Source organism: Colletotrichum scovillei (genome assembly GCF_011075155.1).
Source record: "Colletotrichum scovillei strain TJNH1 chromosome Unknown Contig00011, whole genome shotgun sequence".
Lineage (NCBI taxonomy): Eukaryota > Fungi > Ascomycota > Sordariomycetes > Glomerellales > Glomerellaceae > Colletotrichum > Colletotrichum scovillei.
Window position 1 is genome coordinate 2,715,861 of NW_023336269.1, and position 22,700 is coordinate 2,738,560.

Here is a 22,700-nt window from a genome sequence, read left to right on the forward strand (position 1 = left end):
AGCCAAACTCTCAGCTGAGGTATTCGCAACCTGACCGCCGACTGAATCCGTAGGTACCGCAACTTGGGACACGATACGTATTCGCACCTTACACGCTGAGGTGCGTACGAATACCTCGAAATGATCAGGCAGGCACTACACGAAGTACCTCAGTGCAGCCCACGAAAAACATACCCACGTTGATGATGAGTTAGGTACCGGTATCCGTACGCGGGACTAAGGTAGGACAGAGCACACTGCGTCAGGTACTTACCTAAGTTCCTTGGCCGGGGGTTTTCATCAGCGCTGCAGCTCGGGTATCCTTCACTTGCCGGTAGCTCCACGGTCTGCAGCCTGACCTTGGAGCAGTAGGAGCGGACTTGGCTACAACGGGACTGACAGCAAAGTGCATGCATTGAAGGATGACAACACCGTCCACATCTGGCACCAGGCTAGTGTGACTAAGTTGCTTCCTCCCACTTAGATGGGCCACTGGACATCGAGATGTGATGTGATGTGAGGGGAAGAGAAGCAAGCTATGCAGTGCTTGGCCGAGCTTGGGGGCGATATAGCGGATTGTATAGAAACGTGCAAGCAGCAGCCCGGAACCTCTCGGCAAGCATTGAGCACTTGCTGACGGGCCATGCCTGTTTCCATTACTGCATGAGGGTGAGTCCAAACGTAGCTATGATATGAGATGTGTTGTATGCCCTGTAGTACGTATGTATGAATATGAACCCATACGTTACGCTGGCAACAGCTCAAGCACGCACTGCATCCCGGGCAGGAATCAAATGCCCAGCATGCATCACTCAAACGCGGCCTCAGCGACTCGATTCGACATGCAGATCGCGACCTAGAGAAGATGGAAGAGGCAGAGACTGGAAACTATGCTAGTGAACCCAAGGGAGAAAAAAATATTGATAAAGAATATTGAAGAGGAAGCAAACAGGGCAGCCGCCCACTCATCCGCCGCCGCCGCCGCCGCCACAGCCAAGCCGAGCAACAACAAGAAAGAAAGGAAGAAAAGACACTATAAAGACAATCTAACCAACGTCCCCGATCAAGTACGTTCAAAGACACGACTAGCTCTGGCTTGCATGGCTTGCTTGCTCGGGCTGCATGGCCGCTACGCTTGAAGGGCCAGTGTCTTCAATTCAAAGCACATTTGCCTGCATCGCCGCCCCCATTGGGTGAGACCATCAAAAGGTTTCCTGGCACGCTTAGGGTAAAGAGTAAGCGCAGGGAGAGAAACTCCTCCTCCCAAAGCATATTGAGATGAAACCTTGTCATTTCGTTGCGAGCCTGAGCTCCAGTCCAGTCGGCGTCCGCAATCTCGCAGCAAACTCCGTTACCCTTCAACAGAGTCAGACCCCTTCTTGGAACCCTGATTGTCCCATTCGCCCGCCCGTCGTCCGTTGCCCAGAGCGTGCAGCAGAATGCACCTCCAATCCAAGACATGCACGCAAGGGAAAAGAAAGGAAAAAGGGTCTGGGCGCAAGCAGGCACACGGACGCTGATGGCGTTGGCGATCCCACTCATCTTGACTCTTGACTTGCCTTGACATGCAGCCTGATCCATGCTTCGGGCGAACCATGCTGTATGCAGTGGTGCACTACACTACACTACCACGACTATGTACTTGAGTCGGTGGAAACTTGGCTAATGATATGTATTTCCTGTAAGCGTGCAAGCCGCTGCCCGATGAAAGGGATAGAGCGCAACTTCATATCTACGCTGGTGTTCTGTTCAATGTGTAAGATGCCAATCTGTGCAAAGAGGGAAGAACATCGGGGCGGAAAAAAGATACCTGCCTCGAGACATCCAGGGCAGGAACAAAAGATCGGGAAGTAGATGCCGTGCCTCACGTGTTGTACCTGGCGCTTGCCTTTTCGTTCTTGTCTTAGATGGTGGTGGTTCTTGCCCCAAAAGATGGGAAAAGAAAACACACATCTTAGCAGAATGGGGGAAAAAGGAAGTTGCCCCCCATTTTGGCGCATACCATCGACAGCAGCCACAAAATCCAATGGCTTCTTCTTTGCCCATTCCCGTCTTTGCCTCGTGTCTCTCCAATGGGCGTTGGGGTTTTATTTTCCATGTCTCTCCGTTGTCTCTCGGCGTCGCTCTCTTCCAGTCTCGGATTCTCACTCATCAACGTCTTTCGAGTTTCGTCCCCAACAGCAATACTACCGTCCCAAGCGTGTAAGCGTACCTCCCACGACCTTCCGCTCCAACAGCACCTGCGAACCCCATGTTCCAAGTTCCGATTGCGCACCCACCGGCACAGTCGTCTTTGACTTTGAGGGGCCGGTTTGCTGCAGTACCTTGCCTAGGTAGATGCAGTGACTTCTGCAACCCAAGACCAGCAGCAATTGTCCGAAGGAATGTGCTCCGTTTATCGCTTGGCCCATCCGCGACTCTTTCGAAGTTCAGATCGCCCCATCACCCCACCACTCGCCGTACACTTCGGTCGATTCGTGCTGCCAGCCAACGTCAGCTGGGGACTAGGTATCGAGTACTTCTTGCTCCGTCGCTATCGCCGCCGCCATCCAGAGTATTGATATCACACACTACCCACACTATCCGTATGCGTACATGCCGCAGGCAACCTCTAGAAGAGAGTGGAGGCCCAACCTAGCTCTGGCCCGCCTCAAGATGTCTCCTTCATCCCACCAAGCCCACCTCAGCTCAACGTTGCCGAACCTGACAGAAGCATACGGACGGCCTTTCGCCAAAGACCAAAGGGTGTGGTACTCTATCCGGCGTTCCTGGCTAACGCATGGCCGTCGCTATCAAGTCAATATCGACGCAACCGAACAAACCATTTCCTCGTATGTGTCAACCAGAGAGCCTGCTTCAGTCAACTGTTGGTCTGTCACCAGTCCCTTCTCGGCTGCATATGATCAATTGGCTCTCTTTTTGGTCGCTCTCGCACTCAACCCCGCTATCATCCTCGTGTAGCGGGCGGGGAAGGATGGCTATATCGACGTTGCTCATCACCCTCCGCGGCATCGATCGCCTCTGCGCTAGCTCGTGAAAGTCAAGAGGACGACAGCCGTGCTGACCGGCCACGAGCCGAGGAACCCTCCAAACCAGATCGGGCTCATGGCTCAAGCCACCACAGGGGAACGAGAAAAGCAAACACTGCGACAATGAACCATTTCAGCCAACCCGGGAACTGTTTCATTCCACCCGAGCATGGTCTCCGACTTTCCCGCGTGATTCGAGGCCAGCAATCATGTCCTAGGCACCTGGAAGCCCACCACTCCACAGACTACGGACTACAGGTCCACAAGAGACTGGTTGCTCTTCGACAAACCGAGCGCCCGGCTAGCTGACGGTGCAGTGAAGTAGGTAGCACTGGCATCTGACGCTATCACACCAATGTCTCAACCCTCCCTTGGACCCGAAGAGTGCAGCAGATTGCACTGCAGCTCTGCATTCTTATCGAAGCGGGCACCGCAAGCATCCAAGCGTCTACGAGACGCTTTTGCTGCAGTTCAGAGCCGGCCTCTTACCTCGCCTCTGGTCTGCATCCACCCGGCCATTGATTCCTTACTCAGCGATATGACGAATAGACTACATTTGCTTTGCATGACCTCCTTCGCCGTCGGCTGCCCGCCTCACATGCCGTTATGTGTCGCATGCTTGTTCCACGAAACGCAAGAGCCAATCGTCCAGCATTTGATATTGAAAGATGCCGATTCAGAAGCAGGCGGGGTCACCCGCAGTTTCGATGCAATCAGCCGTCCATACTCTTCCACTCTCTTCACACGCGTGTAACATGCGAGTGGAGCGGACATTCGGAAGTACTTCTTCAGGCACGCAAGAATGAAAGGGCATAACTGAGGGCACTAGCCGGTTGGTCTGAATATGTTCGACTAGCAATCAAGACCTGGCGGCCTTGCTGGGCTGTCTTCCGGGGAGATCGGCCTCAGCAGCACCGGCGAGTCGGCGACAACCCCCGTACGTTTCCGGATTCTTCTACGGCAAGGCGTCTCAAGGTTGAGTCCGTTTATACGGGCACGCGCGTGGCCAACGCCGATGAAATGCCAACGGGTGATTGATGCGTCAATGAGCACACCACGTTGTCTCCAACTACGCCCAAATTCCGTTGGTTTTCGTGTTCCTTTGTTCTAAACTAGCGAGTTCCTTGAATTGCTTGTCGCTGGCCGTGGCAATATTCGTGTTCTGCGTCACAGAAGCCAAATTGTGTATCAACGAGGCCATGGATTCAAGGTAGCGAACGCGGATACGGACGATCAATTCGTCCCAACCACCTGGAAACTTCGCACATACCCCAGAATGCAAGCAAGGAACTCCCACCCGAAAGCACAGTCCCACTCGCAGCATACCAATCAGATGCATGTTCATAACCGCTACGTCGTCTCTCGACCCACCGCAGCTTGTTCACTAATTCACTAATTACCAACATCAGAAGTGTTTTTGGGAGGCCAAACCTCGTCCACGACTGCGTAGTTGACGCGTATGCTTGTGCCCGAAGAGCGGCTACAACTAACATCTCGTCAACAAAACGATGTGTCACGTCAACCCACTGGCTTTGCAGTCACCTCTAGTAACCGGTGCGGTCAAATTGGTGGCTCCGCGCTGTTTCCTGTTTTAGAGAAAGTTCCAGAGAAAGAGGATTTCCGAATGTCAACAAGAATTCGATGTTCGAGACTCATCTCGCGTGTTGTCTCTGCCAAATGTGGGAAGCCTTGGCCGTGGTTACCGTTTTGGCTTGACCGCCAGCCTCTTGGAGGCTTAAAATAGCAGGATTGACCTTGGACGTTGCTCCGGATGGGAAATGAAAATACCCGCTTGTCCAGACGAAGCCCGAGATGGATGGAGCGGAGAGAGCAACTTCAAGGACAAGGTGGCACTTGGAGAACCAAGCCCCATCAATCTTCAGACGACCCGCTCAAGCTCGGTGAGCACTGTGGCACTGTCCAGGGGTTTCGGTTTGTTTTCTTTCATTCCTCCACTATTTGACTCACTGAAGAATGTTCGCCGTCAGGGGAGATGCGGGAAACCGCACGACGATGGAGACAGTACAGACAGGCTGGGTCTTCTTTCTGGTCTGGACTCGCCGCGTCGGCTACTCACCAGACTTGTGGCCAACTCCGACTCTTTATTCAGGGGCGACAGTTGGGGTCGTGGGCCAAGACGCAGGGCGAGCGCCGGGCCCCATATGAGTTTCGAGCGCAGATGAGCCGTGTGCTGAATTAACAAGTTGTCGGGGTTCCGATTCGAAATGGTATGCTGTGCTCCGTACGTCTCTTCTCCTGCGTCGTCCTTGCAGGGCAAGGCGAGCCCGGGCGGCCGCAGCCGGGGGAAAGTGTCTGTGCAACTGGCGCGGCCATTCGTTCTGCCTGACTGAGATTCAAGTCGGATTCACCGGGTGCCAAGGACGGTTACCAAACGTTCATTCAGTGAATAATCTGGGATGGTGAGCCTGGGAGGGGGTCGGGGATGTCCCACAAATGTCGACCTCGCCTCGTGCGTTGTGGGGGGCAACTGATGAGCAGAAAAGGGAACCAGTTGGATTCTCCATCACGTCGGAGACATCTGGCATGAGCCATGTGGATTCTGGACCGTTGCTGCAGCCTTGTCTTGGGATTCTCCGAGAGTTGTAGAGTTGAAGACTCCAGACTCCAGCGAGTCCAATGAGCGGTCGATCATTTGGTGGGAAAAGCTGAGAAAAGAGAAGATATTGCACCAAACTCGACCTCCAGCGAACTCCGAGTGGAGCAAAACGGCCGGGGGGGCAGCGGCGCCCAAGCTTTGCCGGCGATCGTCACAGGTTCAGATTCACGGTTGTACGGGAACCGGGGCCACCGCGAGCCCTGCACTTTTTCTCACCCGTCCACTAGGCCCTACCTGCCCTGTCCCCGTTTGGCCCAATGAAGTTTGCGAGGAGAAAAACTGCAGGGAGAGTCTGGGAGAGGATTGAGCTGGTTTTCAGCTTGTCCCGTCCAAGGTCCAGGGTCCCTGCCTGCGCTGGGCAGTGCCAGATGCCATGAGGTCATCAAAACCCCTGCTCTCCTTAATCTCTCCGCAACAGGTTCTTCCTGGTTACCAAGCGGGTTGAAACTCTTTTCGCAGTCCTTGTTCACCCTTTTCATTGCGGCTGGCAGCAAATGTCTAGTTTTCCAGTAGTCATCACTGGACGATGGTTCGGACAGACTTTCCAGTGAGCGTGCAGAGAGACATCACCAACAAAAAGTATTCGCTGACAAACTGTTGAACGTTACGAAATGTTTTCTTTTTAGCCCTCTCTTCTAGCGCCGAAAATTGTTCCAGAATAAAGGTAATTGTAACCCATCAAACCAGACTAAGACGCCCGCCAGCCGTAAAGTTTGCTGCACTACAGATATCGTACACGCTCAATGACGGCCCAATGAAACGCACATCATTCGCTCCCCGTTGAAAAAAGTTCGTGGTCCTCGTGGTCCTCATGGTCGAGGCACAGATGAGATCGTGCCCCGACTAAGATTTTAAGCTTCAGTCTAATCTCATTTTTTATGAGGCTGAAGTTTTTGTTTACAACTGCTTCTTCAACCCGCCGATGGAGCCAATGCCGTCTGCGACGTCGGCTGCCTGCTTGTTTCCCTTGAGTTGGTCTATGGCGCAGTAATCGTTAGCGGGCCGTGGAGACTTGTCAAACGGTTCTTTGGGGGGTTCTCGGCTCACCATCAACAAAGTCTTGTCCTGCCTTCATGCCCTGTGCCTGCATCTTCTTCTTTTCGGCCTCCGCCTTGGCCTTGAACATCATGATGCTGTTGTGCGCAAACGGGTGGTCAGCTTGAGGCTAAAAAAATTTGGAGACCTTATTTGTGAAGAAGGTTAAAACTCACCCGACTTGCTCGATGAGGGGGTCGAGCATGCCTTGCTGGTAGGCGAAGGTGCCCCCGAGGAAGACGGCGAGGATGATGGCGAGGGAGATGATGAGGGAGTTGGTGGTTGAGGTCTCCATTGTGAGTTAAGTTTTTGTTTTTGGTGGTGATATGTACTGTGTGCGTGGTGTGAACTGTGAAGGGGAGTGGGAAGACGATGTTGCGCAAAGCCGTTTATTGAATGATTTACAAGTGTAGAGATATCATGGGTTTTCAATTTCACTGTCCATTACTGCTCATTTATATCTTCAATCTTCAGGCATATCTCAATCCAGAAAACTTGATCTGGGCGCATAGCTTTCCTCTCACATGCAGGTTTGCGTGTGTGTAACGCCTGCTTTCTGTGCCTCTCTCTGTGTCTCTATCTTGCGCGCGTGGTACTGAATGTGAGTGAGCGAGGAGAGGGATCGGCAATGACGTCTCCCCATCCCCATTTTCATGCCGGCCTGCCTTGCGTGGGGTTGGCTACGCCGCATGGAAGGAGGGGCCAGAACGCGCAGCCGGGAAGATCAGGGTCTCTTGGTCGCAGACTTGCGTCAGAGGGCGGCGAGTTACAGCAGAAAGAGAAAAAAGACATCATTCTTTTGTTTCTTTCAGTGGACTTGGTGATGGAGGACTGAATGATGGAGACTTGATTGTTGGCCTTGGTACGGCCTTTTTTCCTCCTTCATCGTTCTATTCTCATGCAGGTTGCCGGCCGGGCAAATTGAGACTGGGGTCGTTACTGGTCGGTGGCTGAGTGTATTTCCAACGGGGGCCGAGACCACGACTTCCCCCGCAACCTCATTCTGCGTAACCTCAGTAGGTAAAATAGAGAGCTCTTTTCGGCTCCGAGGTCGTGCGGCGGTGTTATTTCCCGCCATTATGACTTCAGTGCTGGGGGTCTTCGTCGTACGAGTTGGCTCGGCTCAGGACAATGAGCGGTTAGGATAGAGGGGAGGGGAGGGGTGGTTGGTCTGCTTCCCCGGAGCTGGACTGGACCCTGGGCATGGCGAGGTTGGTTATCGATCTCATTGTGCATGAGATGTGAGGGTTCATGGCATTCGTCACTATATGGTGCCTCGAAGTATCCGGGGTGAGCTATTGCCTTCTGGCGGTCTTGTTCAGACCTTAGCATGGTCCGTAGCCGTTGATAACTCCTTTCCCCAGTCCATGGGCTCGGCAGTTGCGAGAATGTGAGGTCCTCATCTCGGAGGGGGTTGGCTAGGCTGGTTAAAGTGGTTGCAGTTGCAGGGGCTGCGTGTTATAGGGTGCTGGGTTTGTGTTATATGCCAACTTGTTACTATTAAACTACGCCGCCGCAATAGCCATGGTCGGGTATTTGTTCTAATGCGCCCCCTTTTGGCTTTTGGAGGCTGACTTGAAGGCTGAGATTAGCCGTCTGTTGCCGTTGAAGACTGTTCGAACGGCGAGCTGATATATGCCCGAGCATTATACCCTCCTCGGGTTGAGGCTTTCACGACCTCAGTTTGATAGGAAGGTCATGGTATGATGCGCTCTGTGATGTTGGGGTTTGCTCTAACAGTATTCTATCTTGATAGGGTTGAAACGACCTGGTATTAGCTGCATACTTATCACACCGTGTACCTTCTGGGCCTTGTTTCTTGGATGGTGACATTTCTTGCATGAAGTGAGAACTAGTTCTTTGCAGCTTTCTGACTTGGGATGTTGAAGAGCCGCTTACAGATACGATGAAGCTGTACTTATGGGCTCATTGGTAGTCCGGCATCCTTGGGAGACTTTGCATGCCACGAGTCTGTGGCTGAACATTTAAGCGACGAACAATCGTCTTTTGGGTCAGTGACTACTTGCCTCATCACAGATGTAATTCAACTTGATAGTAACACGCCGTTCAAGGGTGAGAGAGAGAAGAAGAAAGTGAAGAGATTTGGCCAAGGTATCAGCTTGAAGACATGTTCAAGTACGGAGTATAGCTCCCCTCAGCCATGCTCGTAAGTAGGCTGATGTCGTTCCCTGACTGTGCTCCAACTTTCTAGTCGTGACCAGTGCATACCTTGATGTTATTGTGCTTGCTGCACAATGGCAAATCACGCCAAGCTCGTTTTGTCTATTGTCGAAGTGGCCATAAGCTCGTGGAAATCGGGCCAACTACTTCTTTGATTGGAAAATATCTACAGATCAAGAGTTCGGTATTTTCGATTGGCCCTCACATCTCACTCATCAAGATATCTCACTGCCAGGCTGTTTTCTTCGCAACCAAGTTGTCCCGCGCAAGGCGTTCTGGTATAGAGTCTCCCTAGAGAACCGGAAGCCACCAGACGGGCTCACCTTCTCACACGAACTCTAGGTCCGTGATCCTCCTGTGTAGTGTTTCACCTACGAACTGGCAGTCTCCTTCTTGGCCGTGACCTCAATCTCAATCTTCATCACGTCTTCCATCAACGCCGCCTGGATCATGGTCGCCGCGGGGCGGACCTCGCCAAAGTACTTTTGAAGCACCGGCCAGGTCTTTTGAAAGTCGTTGCAGTCGGGGAGGATGTAGCGGACGCGCACGACGTCCTTGATCTCGGCGCCGGCCTCGGCGAGGGCGGCGGCGATGTTCTCCATCGTCTGCTCCGTCTGCTCGACAATGTTTGGGGATATGACACCTGTTGCGTAGTTGTAGCTGTGCCGTTGAACTAATTAGCATGTATGCCCAACTGTACATGGGCGTTTATAAACCATGATAAGAGTAGGTGGGCGGGGTGGTGGAGGGAGACACGGACCCCGTGGTTCCAGACACAAAGATGAGATCACCCGAGACCACCGCACGGGAGTAGCCGATTTGTGCCTCGAAGGCAGAACCTGAGCTGATGTTTCTTCGGGACATGATGGGCTGAAAGTAAGGCCGAGAAGGGGTTGAGGTGGATTGATTCAAGATGGTGTGGTTGTCAGGTGCAATTGTGGAAAGGAAAGGAAAGAGGATGTGGTGGGTTTGATATAAGAGGAAAGAGGTTGAGTCACTCGCAATATCTCAGGTATTCCCACATGTCAATCCCGCGATTTCTACAAGAAAAGATGAACTAAGCCAATCAGAACCTTCTGCGCAAGCCCGTAATGGCCGTATCGGGACATGGGCTGGGGATGGAAATGACCTTTGTACATGGTATTTAGAAAGACCGCCCAGCCTCAAAGCGAAGCGAACACAATCAAGACTGTATGAGACGCAACAGGTTTCGAGGCACGGCATACACAGTCTTCAAGGCGTTTGAAGTGCGCGAAAGGTTATTCGAGTACGATGCCGGTGTTGTTTACACGCACGATGAGTCAAGCAGCCATTTTGGGGTTACCTCTTTACGGATAGGCCAACGGGCGGGTCTCTTGGAGATAAGGTACACCTTAGGTGAAGCCATTCACCGAGCCAACTTGAGTACGAAGAAATAGAATATGGTGAGGGCGACCTTGCTAACTTCTTTTTCGATATCTATGGAAGTTTGGCGTATTGTAGTGAGCGTGTGTGAGAAAAAGTCTAAAAATCAAACGATGATAGGACGAGCGGGGAAAGACGACTTCGACTGAAGATTAGACGAGCTGCAGTTCGCCGCACTGTTCAAGATAGGCTAGATGCTGGAGACCACAATCCAGGTTGCCTTATTCACATCGATTTCTTCGGCCCTGCTTTGAGGTATTCAGGCAATGGTGACCTCATTGGAAATGTTGACGTCGGATCGTGCTCTGGGACGGTATGAAGGAAGGTACCTTTTTACCGATCGTTTTGGAAGGTACGAGCAGGCCATGACCTGCCTCCTTTTTCCCCAAATTGGTCATAACGATGTTCGTGACTGCCTTCCTTGACTGGAAACCATCTCGTCTACATGGTTCCTTCTAGAAAAGAGCTGGGAGGCAGGTACGTCGAACGGTGGCCTCATGTGCCATCACTTCCGGTCCCTACAACTGTCCCTCATGTCAGTCTCTTCCACAACGTCAGACCCAACTGCCCACCTCAGCATCTTCGTTCCAGTTCTTTCTGCAATCCCCTTGTTAAATCAAATACAAAGCAACCGATTTGCGAGCTATACACCGGGGATAATCTAGTTCAGCAAACAGTAAAAGGTAGAAGAGGCTTCGCAGTCCAACTGCCATCATGTCTGTCTCGCTGTCTTCGGAGTTATCGTCCCCGCCCTCTTTGACACAAGAATCTGCTCTCCACTCGGAATACGGTCCAGAAGAGGAGTCACAGACCCATAGCCAAGCTCAATCCAAGCCCAAGACAAAATCTGCGCCCAAAAAGTCACCATTCCTCAAGTATCCGGCCGACATCCAGCGCCTCACCCGCCACGGTCTTTGCACCTATGGCATCAACACAGGGCCAGTGCCAGATGACACGGATTGGGCCAAGCTGACTGTTCCTATGCTCAAGGAGCAGCTCGCCATGCGTGAGATGCTGGACGATGGGAAGAAGAGTGTTCTCGTCGAGAGGCTCGAGAACTTAAGCACGTACAAGCCTAAGGTCGTAACTATCAGAGACGCTCCTGACGACAAGCCATTCGGCCCTATCTCCAAGAACACCAGCAGCAACGGCGAGAAGCGCTTCTTTGTTGACACAGCTGACAAGAGCCACGTTGGTTCTGTCAAGAAAGCGATGAAGGAAGACATGTTTGTGATCAAGCAGTCCAACGATTTCGATGGTGGAGTCAGCATCAGCATCCGTGGGACCGGACCCGATACATACGAGGTCACTATTGGAGCAAAGACATCGTGCACCTGCTCGAGCATAGTGGGTAACGCCGAAGCATCATCAAACAATTGCTAACCTTAACTAGATGTTCAGACCTCGCAGCAACTGCAAACACATAATCTGTCAGCGGAAATGCTACCTTTCTCTCTCTCATCCCATTACTGACGAAATCGCAGACGTCCTGACGCATGTTTTCCGGGCACCAGCAGAGCTACTCCCACAGAGAACGCTCTTTTCCGAAGAGATCGAGAGGCTCATCGAGCGTGCCCCTAAAGTCCGCTTCACAGCAGCGGAGGCCAGCCAACACCCCTCTATGTCGGACGGTATTGCGAAGTCCAAGGACGACAAGTCCTGCCCCGTCTGCTTCAAGGACATTGGCGAGGCAGAAACGGTGTGCTGCACTAAGTGCGGTAACCACACACACTCATCCTGCTTCGACGTGTATGCGCACCAGCAAACCGGATGGGCCCTCACGTGTGCTGTCTGTCAGGCTGGCTGGTCGAACTTGGTTGTCTAGGACCAAGATGGCAGTTCTTGAACAAGGAATCTGGAAGGGCGTGGTTGCTATGAGACATGAATATGGAAGGTGTGTGACTGGTTTCGAAAGATCAGTCGGCAGAAGGCTTGACGGCGCAACCGGCTCAACAATCATTTGCGGTGGAGGGGGAAGCTAACTCTCCGGAATATTGTGGTAGGACTTGACAGGCTTGAAATGTCAATGAAGACGCATCTCAGATGTACTTTATCATCACTATAAAACTTCGGCCCACGGAATGTCAATGAACATGGATGACAGTGTTGATTGACTCTTCCTCGTGATGGGAATGGATTCATACGAGCCATGTCAAGCTTTAATGAGGTTCGCATTAGTTCTCTTTACCTAACCTTCACCACATCGTTGCTAGGCTGTATCACCTCTCATATACGGTCTTGGTCTTCTTTCTGTTATTGAGGCGGTCAATTGCTCGGGATTCTGGTTGATGCTGTCCTACTATGTACTTAGAGACGGGCCACGTACAGTCTTCGCAGTTTGATCGCGCTATAACCACATTTTATCATACTCTGCTTGATCAGCTCCCCTGCACGCTAAAAGATGATCCGCCTACTCTTCATCCAAATTTACATCGTACTTCTCAAGTAGACTCCTGAAAACCCGTTCTTTCTCATCCCCTTTCGCCTTTTTGATGACTGAATTCCCATCATCATCAAAACTGTCTCTTACTCCTGCTTTCAGAAGCATCTCAGTGATTTCTTCATTCCCGTAAAGAATAGACTCATGGAGTAGGCTCATCCCATTCCTACTCCTGCTTGTCAAGCTGACGCCGTGCTTGATCAGAACTTCAACGACACCCGCGTGACTCCCTCTGATGGCCGAAAGCACGAGCGAGTTTCCTTGCCATATCTGGTTTACTTCGGCCGTGGTATGTTCGAGAAGCCATTGGACAACTTCATCTTGCCCATTTTCGACTGCGCAACACAGTGATGTCAGCCCGTGTCGGTCTGAAGTATTCACCACAGCGGGATTCTTCTGGCACATCAATTGTACGACATCGAGAGACCCCTCCCAAGCAGCTTGATGCAGAGGTATCCTCCATTGCCGGTCCCTGACCATGACGTCAGCATCATTATTGACAAGCCATATTACTGTCTTCCAATTCCCCGAGATCACTGCTAGGTGCAAAACTGTTCTTCCTTCCCTATCTCGCAATGCTCTTTTCGCAGTTTCCCACAAATATTCAACCGCGGCTCGTTCCCCGTAGAATGCAGCCCAGTGAAGCGCTGTTTTCCCCCTGGCGTCAATAATGTTAACATTTGCACCTGTGTCTGTCAACAACTTGACTGCCTCTACGAATCCTGTCATTGCGGCACAGTGTATCGGTGCGACCCCATCTCTGCCTTGCGCGTCGATGTTCGCGCCCTCATCTATGAGCCTACGGATAACCGAATAGAAACTACTCCACGAGATTTTCTGCCGGCTTGAAACACCATGACCAACCTCTTCGTGTGGCTCTTTCCTATACTGACAAGCATAGTGCAATGGCGTCCATTCAACCAAGTCTCGCGCGTTGACGTTGACATCTTTCCGATTCGTTATTATCAACTCATCAAGGAGACTGTATTGATATATCCCGTAATGCGCCGGTGTCCAACCAAGAATATCTTTTGCGTTAACGTCTTCCCCACGACGTATTGCATTCATGAAGCGATTGTGATCTTCAGTCCAGACTGCTTCGTGCAGGTCTGTATGGCGGAGCTTTTTATGATATCTGTAAGTACTTTTGCTGCACCCGCTGTTGTTTCCGCTCACTAATGTAGAGTCTTCAACGAGGTTGCACTGCCAAGGGCGCCTCTGATCCTCGTACAGTTTTAGGATGGCTAATACGGTCGATGCAACTTCGAGCGGTCCATGGAATTTGGAACGAATCTCGTTCTCGAGATCTCTCTGCAACGAATACATGATCCTCATGAAATCCAATGCATAATGATATCGTGCGTTGAACTGTATCTGTTCACGGCTCAAGTACAAGGCCAAGCCTACCTGCCTCAGGAAATCCACAATTCTGACTGTCGCTAGAGTGGATAGTTCATTTTCAACGGGGAATGTCATGGCGACGCGGAATAGCCACAAGTATACCGCTCCCGCCTGCGGCCAATGCTGCTGCCTCTCGTGATATCGGGCATTCTCTGCCGCCAAGTCGACAATGAGAGAAACCTCGGGAAGCTTGCTTTCCACGCTAAGCGCCGGAATAATGCTCAGGTAAGCGTCACTGAGATTACCGAGTCCAATGTCTTCGATATTCTTCGCCAGCTTTGAAAGCTGGTCGTTATGGAGGCCGAAAGACTTCCAGTTTGTACTGGCCTTTGCTTTATGTTTTGAACGTGTTTCCACGGGGCCTTCAAGAGGCTCTTTAAGGGTCATCGCTGCAGCCCTGAAAAAGCTCGAGAAGATATCCTGCGCATACAGCAACTTCAAGGGACCGTGGAACTCGGCGACCAAGACGTCATGGCTGGAGTTGCTACCCTCTGTCTCGAGGGAAGTCTTCAGTGTTTTTTTCTTGTCTCTTCTTTCGTATATTTAAGGGTACCAGTCGATTTGAGAGTCGTCCTTATGTCGCTCCACGTTGACTCTGAATTCGGGCAACTCTTCTACACCAAACTGCCGACGATCGATCTCGGATCCACCAAGCCCAACAACTCTATAGTTTCCCTTGCATGTTTCATCAGTCGTAATGCCACGCTTTGGGAGATTTGTCAATCTTGACAATCTTTTAATCTTAGCTGTCTCGCTGGGCATCCACCACGAGAGGTCCCGATGCAAACTCTCCGTGTAGGAGCCTAGAACACGCAAACCAGGCCTCGAAGGCGATCCTTTAACGCGAAGCCACTTGTCGTCTTTCTTGTCTCCCACTATGTCCTGGTGGTTTATCTCTTCGTTCTTCTCAAGCTCATCAACGGAGAAAAGCCACATCGACAAGGCTGCTTCAAGCTCATCAGCATGAGCATTCCATTTCCCTTCTGACCGGTTCAATCGAAAATAGATGAGCTCTTCCCCATGAGCTGCCAGAGACCAGGTAAAATTACTTTGCTCCGAATCCCGGAAAAGTGTGTTCATTGTAGTCTCAATGGACCGTGCAAGAGAGACAGCTTCCGTGGACGCAGGCCCCTGCCAGCTTGTCAGCTGGGCTAGGTCTCTCCTGATCATGACAACACGATGTGCGGTCGAAACTGTCAAACTTTCTTGCGGAACACCTTCTTCGAATTCTTTGACGTGCGCTTGCAAACTTTTGATACTCCATTCTTGAGTTTTGTATTTGGCGCCAGGCATCCATGGGCTATTCGGGATGTCCGCAAACGTCGTTGCAAACCAATCGAGTTCGAAGCTCGGCCGAGTTTGAAGAGATCTTGGTGGGTTTGCTAGACCCCGCCGAACCCAGGCTCTTACACCAGCCATCAGGAGGATAGCGCCTAGCTGTGCAATCGATACTGACCAGTGTAGCCCGCGCAGGCCACAGAACTGCACGATGTATCCACACATACTGACAACTGTTCCAATGCTAGTTTCCAACTCCAAAGAGATCCCAGGTTTTTCGTTCACAGGAGCGATTGCTGACATGACTCCTTGGTTCAAAGGAGGCCCTGGAGGCTTTCTCTCACCGCGCCTGCGTTCCGATGTTGTGATGAAAGGCCGTTTGGTTTTCGCATAGATTGCGAACGAGTCGAATACCTGATCACTAACCGTTTTGGTTTGCTGTAGCCAGACCAACTGCGCCGTCAATTTGCGAGAGGGCCGAAATACCTCTTCGATAGTGCTACTCTCGACAACGTGGCCACAAAGGATAAGGCCAACAACCAGCAGAAGCGTCCCCACCCAATGGCATGGAAACGCGTACTGGGCGACTGGCTCTCCATCTTTGAGAAAACCTAATGATGGGTAATGTACGGAGCATCCGGCGTATGCCACAAGTCCTAGCTGGAGCACAATCCCCCATACCGCTGCTATGCGTAATTCGGCTCTGCTTGTGATGTTATGAGAGTTGAGCGTGATGTTTGGCGAGCTCTTCCGTGGGTTTCGTGTGATAATGATGCGTGGCTTCGGTGTGTTTGTCGAGTGTGATGATTTCTCCCTGTCTTGCTCTGTGGAAGTCGAAAAATTCAACGACATTGCCTTGCGAAGGAGATTGGCCGAGGATTCTTTCTCTGATACGAGAGTGAGAGCTTGCACACTGAAGCCGCTTGAGGAACTCACCAGTAAAATATTCATTCTTGGCCTTTTCGAAAGGTATCACCTCCACTTGAACACCATCCATTACTCCAGACTTAGGCAGTAAGCAGATAAACTCTGCAACTGGAGCCGACCCCATACACCTCACGACCTCATGACCGTTCCAGAGCTCGCAGACCTCTGTTGAGGTAGATGACATTAGTTCTTGTTCGGCAACAGCGAGATTCTCTCTAGCTCTGCCAATAAGAGCTTTCAGGAATCCGGGCCCCCCGACTCTGATTGCGCTAATCATGATGGTGATAATTCCTATAGGCACCATGGCCAGAAGAATATATCAGCCCAACCTAGTGATTGACTCATGAACTGCATAGTGACCCTCTCTCCAAATAGGGCGAGCAACCTTTTATTATGCAGTCTATTAGTTTACATGCTTTCTGCCTAGGGTAAAAGACCCGAGGGTACGAGACTCACGGTGCTAGGTCCGAGAACAGATTATTGACGAAGTCGTCTCCATCATCTGCTGTAACGCTCGCAGCAAAAATGACCGTGAGCAGAAAGGCTCGGATCATCTTTGCTGCCATTTTTCCACATTCGTGTGCAATAAAATGCCGAGTTTGTGTTGTTGTTCCGCCGGCAATATTGAGAATATGCCTCTTAGTGTTTGCTAGACGCTGGATGTCAAGAATATACGTATACTGGCTTGGTCGTCTGAAGAAGAATGGCTGAGCAAAGCATCCGCTGGGAACTTCTTATTTTCAGCTGAAGGAAGACGAATTTCAAGATGTGGGTGCGAAGATTTCTATCATTTGTGATTGCCTAATGTATCGACCTACAGGCAATATGCTTATGCAGTAGGCCCCATTTCAGCTGAGCGGTTCGCCTAGTCTTGAGGCCATTGACACGTATCATAGCTGAGATATCTCTAATTGGTGTATGATCTTCCCGACTGGCGGCTATACGGTCGTAAACGCGGCCGATCACCTTAATGTGGTGGCAGTTCCACCTTTTTCGCTGCGCAACTGCACAAGAGGAGAAGTGAAAATTCGCCAAGCCGCTCCAGGACATGACAACTACTGGCCCTTGTAGGCGTCATTTCGACAATAATGAGTTCCCCAGACACGGCTTGCATCAGACAAAAGAGGCAACGAGGGCGCCAGCGCCGAACATGGAGGCAACTGTGATGAAGCTGGCAGTTGAGAAGAGGGAAATGCCGCTGAGTCCGTGTCCAGAAGTGCAACCCCCACCGATTCTCGATCCAAGACCAATAAGAAAACCTCCTACCACCGCCAGCTGTGGCGAGACAGCCGTATCAGCGGCACCAAGGGCAAACTCGGGGTATGCTGTCGCGACAGCCCACGCGCCGGCAGCCAAGCTCGCAGAGAAGAGAATGTTGCTATACGACGGCTTCCCCTTTTCGCCGCCGCCCTGGACCGCCCACCAGAAGTACCGTCCAATTTCGTCGTAGGAAGTCGACACACCGAGCATGGACTTGCGGGAGAGCAGCGAGAGAAGCTGCGCCAGACCGATCAGGAGTCCGCCGATGGTGGGAGCGACGACGGCGTAGGGGCTGGCGGGAGTATACTTCATGCTGGCGTAGATGACGCCCGCGAAAAGGGCCTCCACGCCGACGAAAGCGACGGCTCTGCTCAGACCGGCACGCTCGTGGACTGTGAGCTTGGGGTTCTCGGGCGGTGCCGAGCTGGCGTTGCTGGTGAGGAGTTTCTGAAGGAAGCCGGTCCACATGATGCCGGCTAAGATGGCGCCGCCGAGGACGTAGACGCCGGATTTGGTGCCGACGGCGATCTGGGCAAGGACAGTGCCGGGGCAGGACCCGGAGATGGCCATGCCGGCGCCGAGAATGGAGCCGCCGAGGATGTTACCGTCGTACTGGGAGAAGAGGCCTAGACGTGAGGGGCTGCGGGGCTTGGGGCGGACGTAGCCCGCCTGGTCCAGTACGAGGACGAAGACGCTGTATATCGTGTCAGTTGTGTGAGAGGATCAGAGGGAAGCAGTTGCTGTGATGGTTGAACGTACGTGCTGCTTGCTGCGGCTGCGAGGAAGGCCTGGATCATGTGCCAGTTCTCGAACTTGAGCTGGGCGATGATGACTGAGGGCTGGTAGACGCCTGCCGCTACCAAGGCGGCGCCGAAAGCGGCGCCAGAGAGAGCCGTTGTTGCCATGGCTTGGTCGGCTGTGGATGTGTGAGTGAGTGTGTGTGTATGTGTGCGTGTGTTTCTGTCCCGCGGGAGCGTTCTGGGACGAACTGCTGCAAGCTGGGAGTTTGGTGGGTGTGTGTTGTATATATGAGAGGTTTTCTCTTCTATGACTGGTTAAGCGAGGATGAGGTGGTGATGCGTGGTGGAAGTTCAAAATCTTCCAACTCTTCGAGCTGTCTCGGGACGAACTTATACAGTCCAAAGCCAAAACTACCACAGAAGAGTTCAAACGTCTGGGAAGATTATCGAATTTGCCAAGTTCTCGGGTCTGCTTAGTGAATCAAGCCCGAAAGCCCAGATACGTTCGGGGACTTGAAGAGAGAGGGAAAAATGGACCGGTAGCGGGGCCCTTGGTTAATAATCCTTCCCCCATAGTCAAAGGCCGAAGAGTGAAGAGGGCCAACCCCTGTAGAGCCTCTACCCGCCTTGGTCAGGTAAATGGTAATGGGAAGACCCCATTCTGTACTCTGTTCCTGAGGCCGAGCCAAGCGTCTGGGTTGAGTTTTGTCAAAGGCGGTTTAGAGTGCAAGTGACGGATGGCTAGTGGCGTTGATTCTTAGACCTTGTTCCCTTTTCGGATAGCAATGACGCCTTTTGGGAGCTAACTCACGACATAGCGCTAGCTTGTTTCTAGTCCTCTGGAAATGTGTATCCGAAGTTTCCTTCGTGGTGTGAGAGAAGCTACTTTCTCTCAAAGAGTATGGCAGTTCGATTTGCACGCATTTCAGATCCCCGATGAGATAAAGATGCATCTTCAAGAACAGGTGATGCAGGTGGTGCGTGCGCCATTGTGGAAAGTCGGCAGTTCAGGGACCATGAAGTCCGTCAGCAAAGGATTGATTGGGCAGAGCAAGGTGTCCGAATAAGGGGGGATCAATAAGGTTGCAGGAAATCATTTGAATCCCGTCCCAGGATGGTCCTGGGTCCCGAACCCGAATCCGCAAGGGTTGTTGTCTCTCTCAGCCAAAGGGCCTGGGAGAGGACGGCGACCACTTTGAAGAAACGGTCGCCGACGTCGGGGAACTGCCGGAACGCACGGGCATCACCGAGAGTGGATACCCCTTCTTCACCGGGATGGATTACATCTCTCGGGGGCTTCCGTAAGCTTGAGCTTCTTTCGGTGACTACTACTGTGACCGAGGGACTTCATGCTTTCTAGATTACGGGTTCATGGACGGCGAGGATTAAGTGAGATGTTTCAAGAGTTTGGATATAAGAGTTGAACAAGTGACCATATTGTAAATCCTTCATCTTGAGGCTACATTATTAGCAAAAACACCAAAACTAACCGATGAACCGGATCAACCAGTTGCGAGAACATATCCACAACGCCTCAACTACACACTCAAACATGGCTCAAGAACCCATAATCCACGAGATCTTTGAACCAGTCACAGGCACGTGGCAGTACATCGTAGCAGACCCTTCAACCAAAGCCGCAGTGATCATCGACTCCGTCCTGGATTTTGATCCAGCAAAGAACGCCATCTCTACACAAACAGCCGACGGCCTTCTCGACGTGGTAAAAGAGAATGGCTACAATGTTGTCAATATCCTAGAGACACACGTCCACGCCGACCACTTGACGGCATCCAAGTATTTACAGTCTCGGCTGCGGGAGGCACAGGACGGCGCCGCCCCCAAGATCTGTATCGGCAGGCGGATCGGGGTCGTGCAGGAGAGGTTCGCTGAGAAGTATGGCATCTCCAAAGACGAATACGCCAATGCCTTTGACCGACTGCTCGACGACGACGAAGTCTTCGAGATTGGAGACCTCAGGGCCAAGGCCATTCACCTGCCGGGCCATACCCCCGACCATATGGGCTACATGATCGGAGGTGAGTACTTCCCCATAAGCAGTCACGAAGAACTATCAGACCCATACTGACCATCACTTCCAATAGCAAACGTCTTTGCGGGCGACTCCCTCTTCAATCACGATGTCGGGTCCGCGCGATGCGACTTCCCCGGCGGCAACGCCAGGGACCTCTTTGCGTCAGTACGCCGGCTGCTAGATCTGCCAGAGACCACCAAGATCTGGACGGGTCATGATTACCCGCCGGCCAACCGCGGACCCCTGGCGGCAACGGAGGTGTCGAAGCAAAAGACGGAGAACAAGCACCTCGCGCAGAACGTGACGGAGGAGGACTTTGTCAAGTGGCGCGAGGAGAGGGACTCGGGGCTCGGGGAGCCTAGGCTCATGCACTGGGCGCTGCAGGTCAACGTGAGGGCTGGAAACATGCCGAGCCCCACCAAGGCTGGAGATCGGTTGTTGCATGTGCCTGTCAAGATGCAGGGCGTGACTTGGTGAAGTGGGAGTTCATGTCGTTAAGGTAGTGAGAGCGTGGAAAGGAGATTGTTTTGACTCCCGTGTATATGAGATGAGGGACGTGGAATCGTCCATTGTATACTTAGTTACCTCCGGCCACGGTTATGAATGAACTAAGGCAAGTCGTCTTCGACAGTCAGTCTTCCTATTTCGCAAATGTACATGAAGTTATCACCAAGATCGAAAGGGGTAGAGAGCATGTAAGTGTTGGTGTTCCTGACAAGGTACATTACGTCGGTTGGCCCATGCGTTGCAGCCCCCCGCGCCACCGCCGCGTGGGGAAAGTGCCGAGGTCTCATCACTGAATGCGGGGAGTTCGGCCCCGGCTGAGTGGAGGGACAGGAGGCCGGGGACGTTTACTCCCCTACCAAATCACAACGTCAACATCGGCAGCGACCCGGTATATCATATTATTAATCTTGCTCGGTTCACTCTTTGCTGTTCACATAAGACCTGGCGTGGCCCCCGTTTCACTGAATTTGCGACACTGCATTGGATATCTACAGTATCAGTGCCGGTATATTGCATTTATACCATGCCTCACTCTATCACCGTCAAAAAGGTCGAGGGGAAGCCCGGAAAGGTGTACTATCCGTAAGAAATCTATTCTCATTGTTTACGATATTACCGTAATTAATCCAAATCTCAGCCTCCAACTCAATGAAGTCCCAAAGCCGACCCCGGGGCCCAAGGATGTCTTGGTGCGATTAACGGCCGCTGCTCTCAACCACCGCGATCTCTTCATCAGACGTCACCTTTACCCAGGCATCTCATTTGACCACCCTCTCATGGCAGACGGATACGGCATCGTAGTCGAAGTCGGAAAGGACGCAGACAGAAGCCTTCTCAATAAGCCAGTTCTCATCACACCCAGCCGCGGCTGGGCCTCGAGCCCAGACGGACCAGAAGACATTCGCAAATTCAGTGTCATCGGCGCCACCCAGACGTATCCGGACGGCACCGCGCAAGATTACCTCGCCCTGCCCCAAGACGAGGTCGAGCTGGCCCCGGAGCACCTCACACCCGCCGAGGGCGCCGCCCTACCCCTCGTCGGGCTCACGGGCTGGCGTGCGCTCGTGACGAAGAGCGGAAACGCGGAGAAGGGCAGAAACATCCTCGTCACGGGCATCGGTGGCGGCGTGGCGCTCCAGGTCCTCCAGTTCGCCGTCGCGTTCGGCTGCAACGTCTACGTCACCTCTGGCGACGAGGCCAAGATTGAAAAGGCCAAGAGCATGGGCGCCGCTGGGGGCGTAAACTACAAGAAGAAGGGGTGGGAAAAGGAGCTGCAGGCCCAGCTGCCCAAGTCGCGACCGTACCTCGACGCCGTGGTCGACGGTGCCGGCGGGGAGATTGTGGGAAAGGCGGTGAAGGTGCTCAAGCCCGGCGGTGTCATTAGCCAGTACGGCATGACGGTGTCGCCGCAGATGGACTGGCTGATGCAGGCTGTCCTCAAGAACGTGGAGCTCAAGGGCACGACTATGGGTTCGCGAGAGGAGTTTAGGGACATGGTTGCCTTTGTGAGGGAGAAGAAGATTAAGCCTGTTGTCAGCCGAACGGTCAAGGGCCTGACGAACTTGGAGGGCATTGATGGGCTTTTCAAGGATATGGAAGCGGGCAAGCAGTTTGGCAAACTTGTGGTTGAGTTTGAGGAGCCCTCTGCGTCGCCTAAGCTGTAAGGGGGAACTTTGTGTTCCAATGTACGACATGGTACATATAGAGTATCATTGATTGAAGCGAGGATTTCTCTGAATTTAATAAACTTAAACAGGAAATCAAAGTGTTCTTACTCAAGGAAATCGTTGTTCTCCGTACAAAATGGTTCCATTCGGTTGACCATTGACCGCTATCTCAGAGACTGCTCAGTCAACTTGTACGTCAA

At 52.3% G+C, this 22,700-nt stretch overlaps 6 protein-coding genes across 6 annotated transcripts; 2 read left to right on the forward strand and 4 right to left on the reverse strand.

The window, feature by feature from the left end:
• Positions 1 to 6,250: 6,250 nt before the first annotated feature.
• HER10_EVM0002951 (uncharacterized protein) lies at positions 6,251 to 7,078 on the reverse strand. Its single transcript, XM_035472642.1, has 3 exons — positions 6,837 to 7,078; positions 6,673 to 6,758; positions 6,251 to 6,602 (listed from the first exon to the last, which is right to left on the reverse strand). The coding sequence occupies exons 1-3, from the start codon at positions 6,953 to 6,955 to the stop codon at positions 6,523 to 6,525; spliced, it is 285 nt and encodes a 94-aa protein (XP_035326659.1). The 5' UTR covers positions 6,956 to 7,078; the 3' UTR covers positions 6,251 to 6,522.
• A 1,962-nt stretch (positions 7,079 to 9,040) lies between these two features.
• HER10_EVM0011864 (endoribonuclease L-PSP) lies at positions 9,041 to 9,764 on the reverse strand. The gene is made up of 2 exons (XM_035481280.1): positions 9,602 to 9,764; positions 9,041 to 9,501 (listed from the first exon to the last, which is right to left on the reverse strand). Exons 1-2 carry the CDS (start codon positions 9,703 to 9,705, stop codon positions 9,213 to 9,215), a joined length of 393 nt encoding a protein of 130 aa, XP_035327343.1. The 5' UTR covers positions 9,706 to 9,764; the 3' UTR covers positions 9,041 to 9,212.
• Positions 9,765 to 10,959: 1,195 nt separating this feature from the next.
• On the forward strand, positions 10,960 to 12,070 carry HER10_EVM0000501 (SAP domain-containing protein; the record flags this gene model as incomplete). The annotated part of the gene is made up of 3 exons (XM_035470280.1): positions 10,960 to 11,592; positions 11,639 to 11,675; positions 11,730 to 12,070. 3 exons carry the CDS (start codon positions 10,960 to 10,962, stop codon positions 12,068 to 12,070), a joined length of 1,011 nt encoding a protein of 336 aa, XP_035326462.1.
• Positions 12,071 to 12,655: 585 nt separating this feature from the next.
• Positions 12,656 to 14,473, reverse strand: HER10_EVM0002829 (uncharacterized protein; the record flags this gene model as incomplete). Its single annotated transcript, XM_035472523.1, has 1 exon — positions 12,656 to 14,473. The coding sequence occupies one exon, from the start codon at positions 14,471 to 14,473 to the stop codon at positions 12,656 to 12,658; it is 1,818 nt and encodes a 605-aa protein (XP_035326648.1).
• Positions 14,474 to 17,219: 2,746 nt separating this feature from the next.
• HER10_EVM0009276 (YeeE/YedE family protein) lies at positions 17,220 to 19,172 on the reverse strand. The gene is made up of 2 exons (XM_035478767.1): positions 18,311 to 19,172; positions 17,220 to 18,245 (listed from the first exon to the last, which is right to left on the reverse strand). Exons 1-2 carry the CDS (start codon positions 18,454 to 18,456, stop codon positions 17,405 to 17,407), a joined length of 987 nt encoding a protein of 328 aa, XP_035327140.1. The 5' UTR covers positions 18,457 to 19,172; the 3' UTR covers positions 17,220 to 17,404.
• Positions 19,173 to 19,843: 671 nt separating this feature from the next.
• HER10_EVM0002097 (zinc-binding dehydrogenase) lies at positions 19,844 to 22,497 on the forward strand (the record flags this gene model as incomplete). Its single annotated transcript, XM_035471823.1, has 4 exons — positions 19,844 to 20,330; positions 20,397 to 20,791; positions 21,273 to 21,415; positions 21,471 to 22,497. 4 exons carry the CDS (start codon positions 19,844 to 19,846, stop codon positions 22,495 to 22,497), a joined length of 2,052 nt encoding a protein of 683 aa, XP_035326588.1.
• Positions 22,498 to 22,700: the final 203 nt, after the last annotated feature.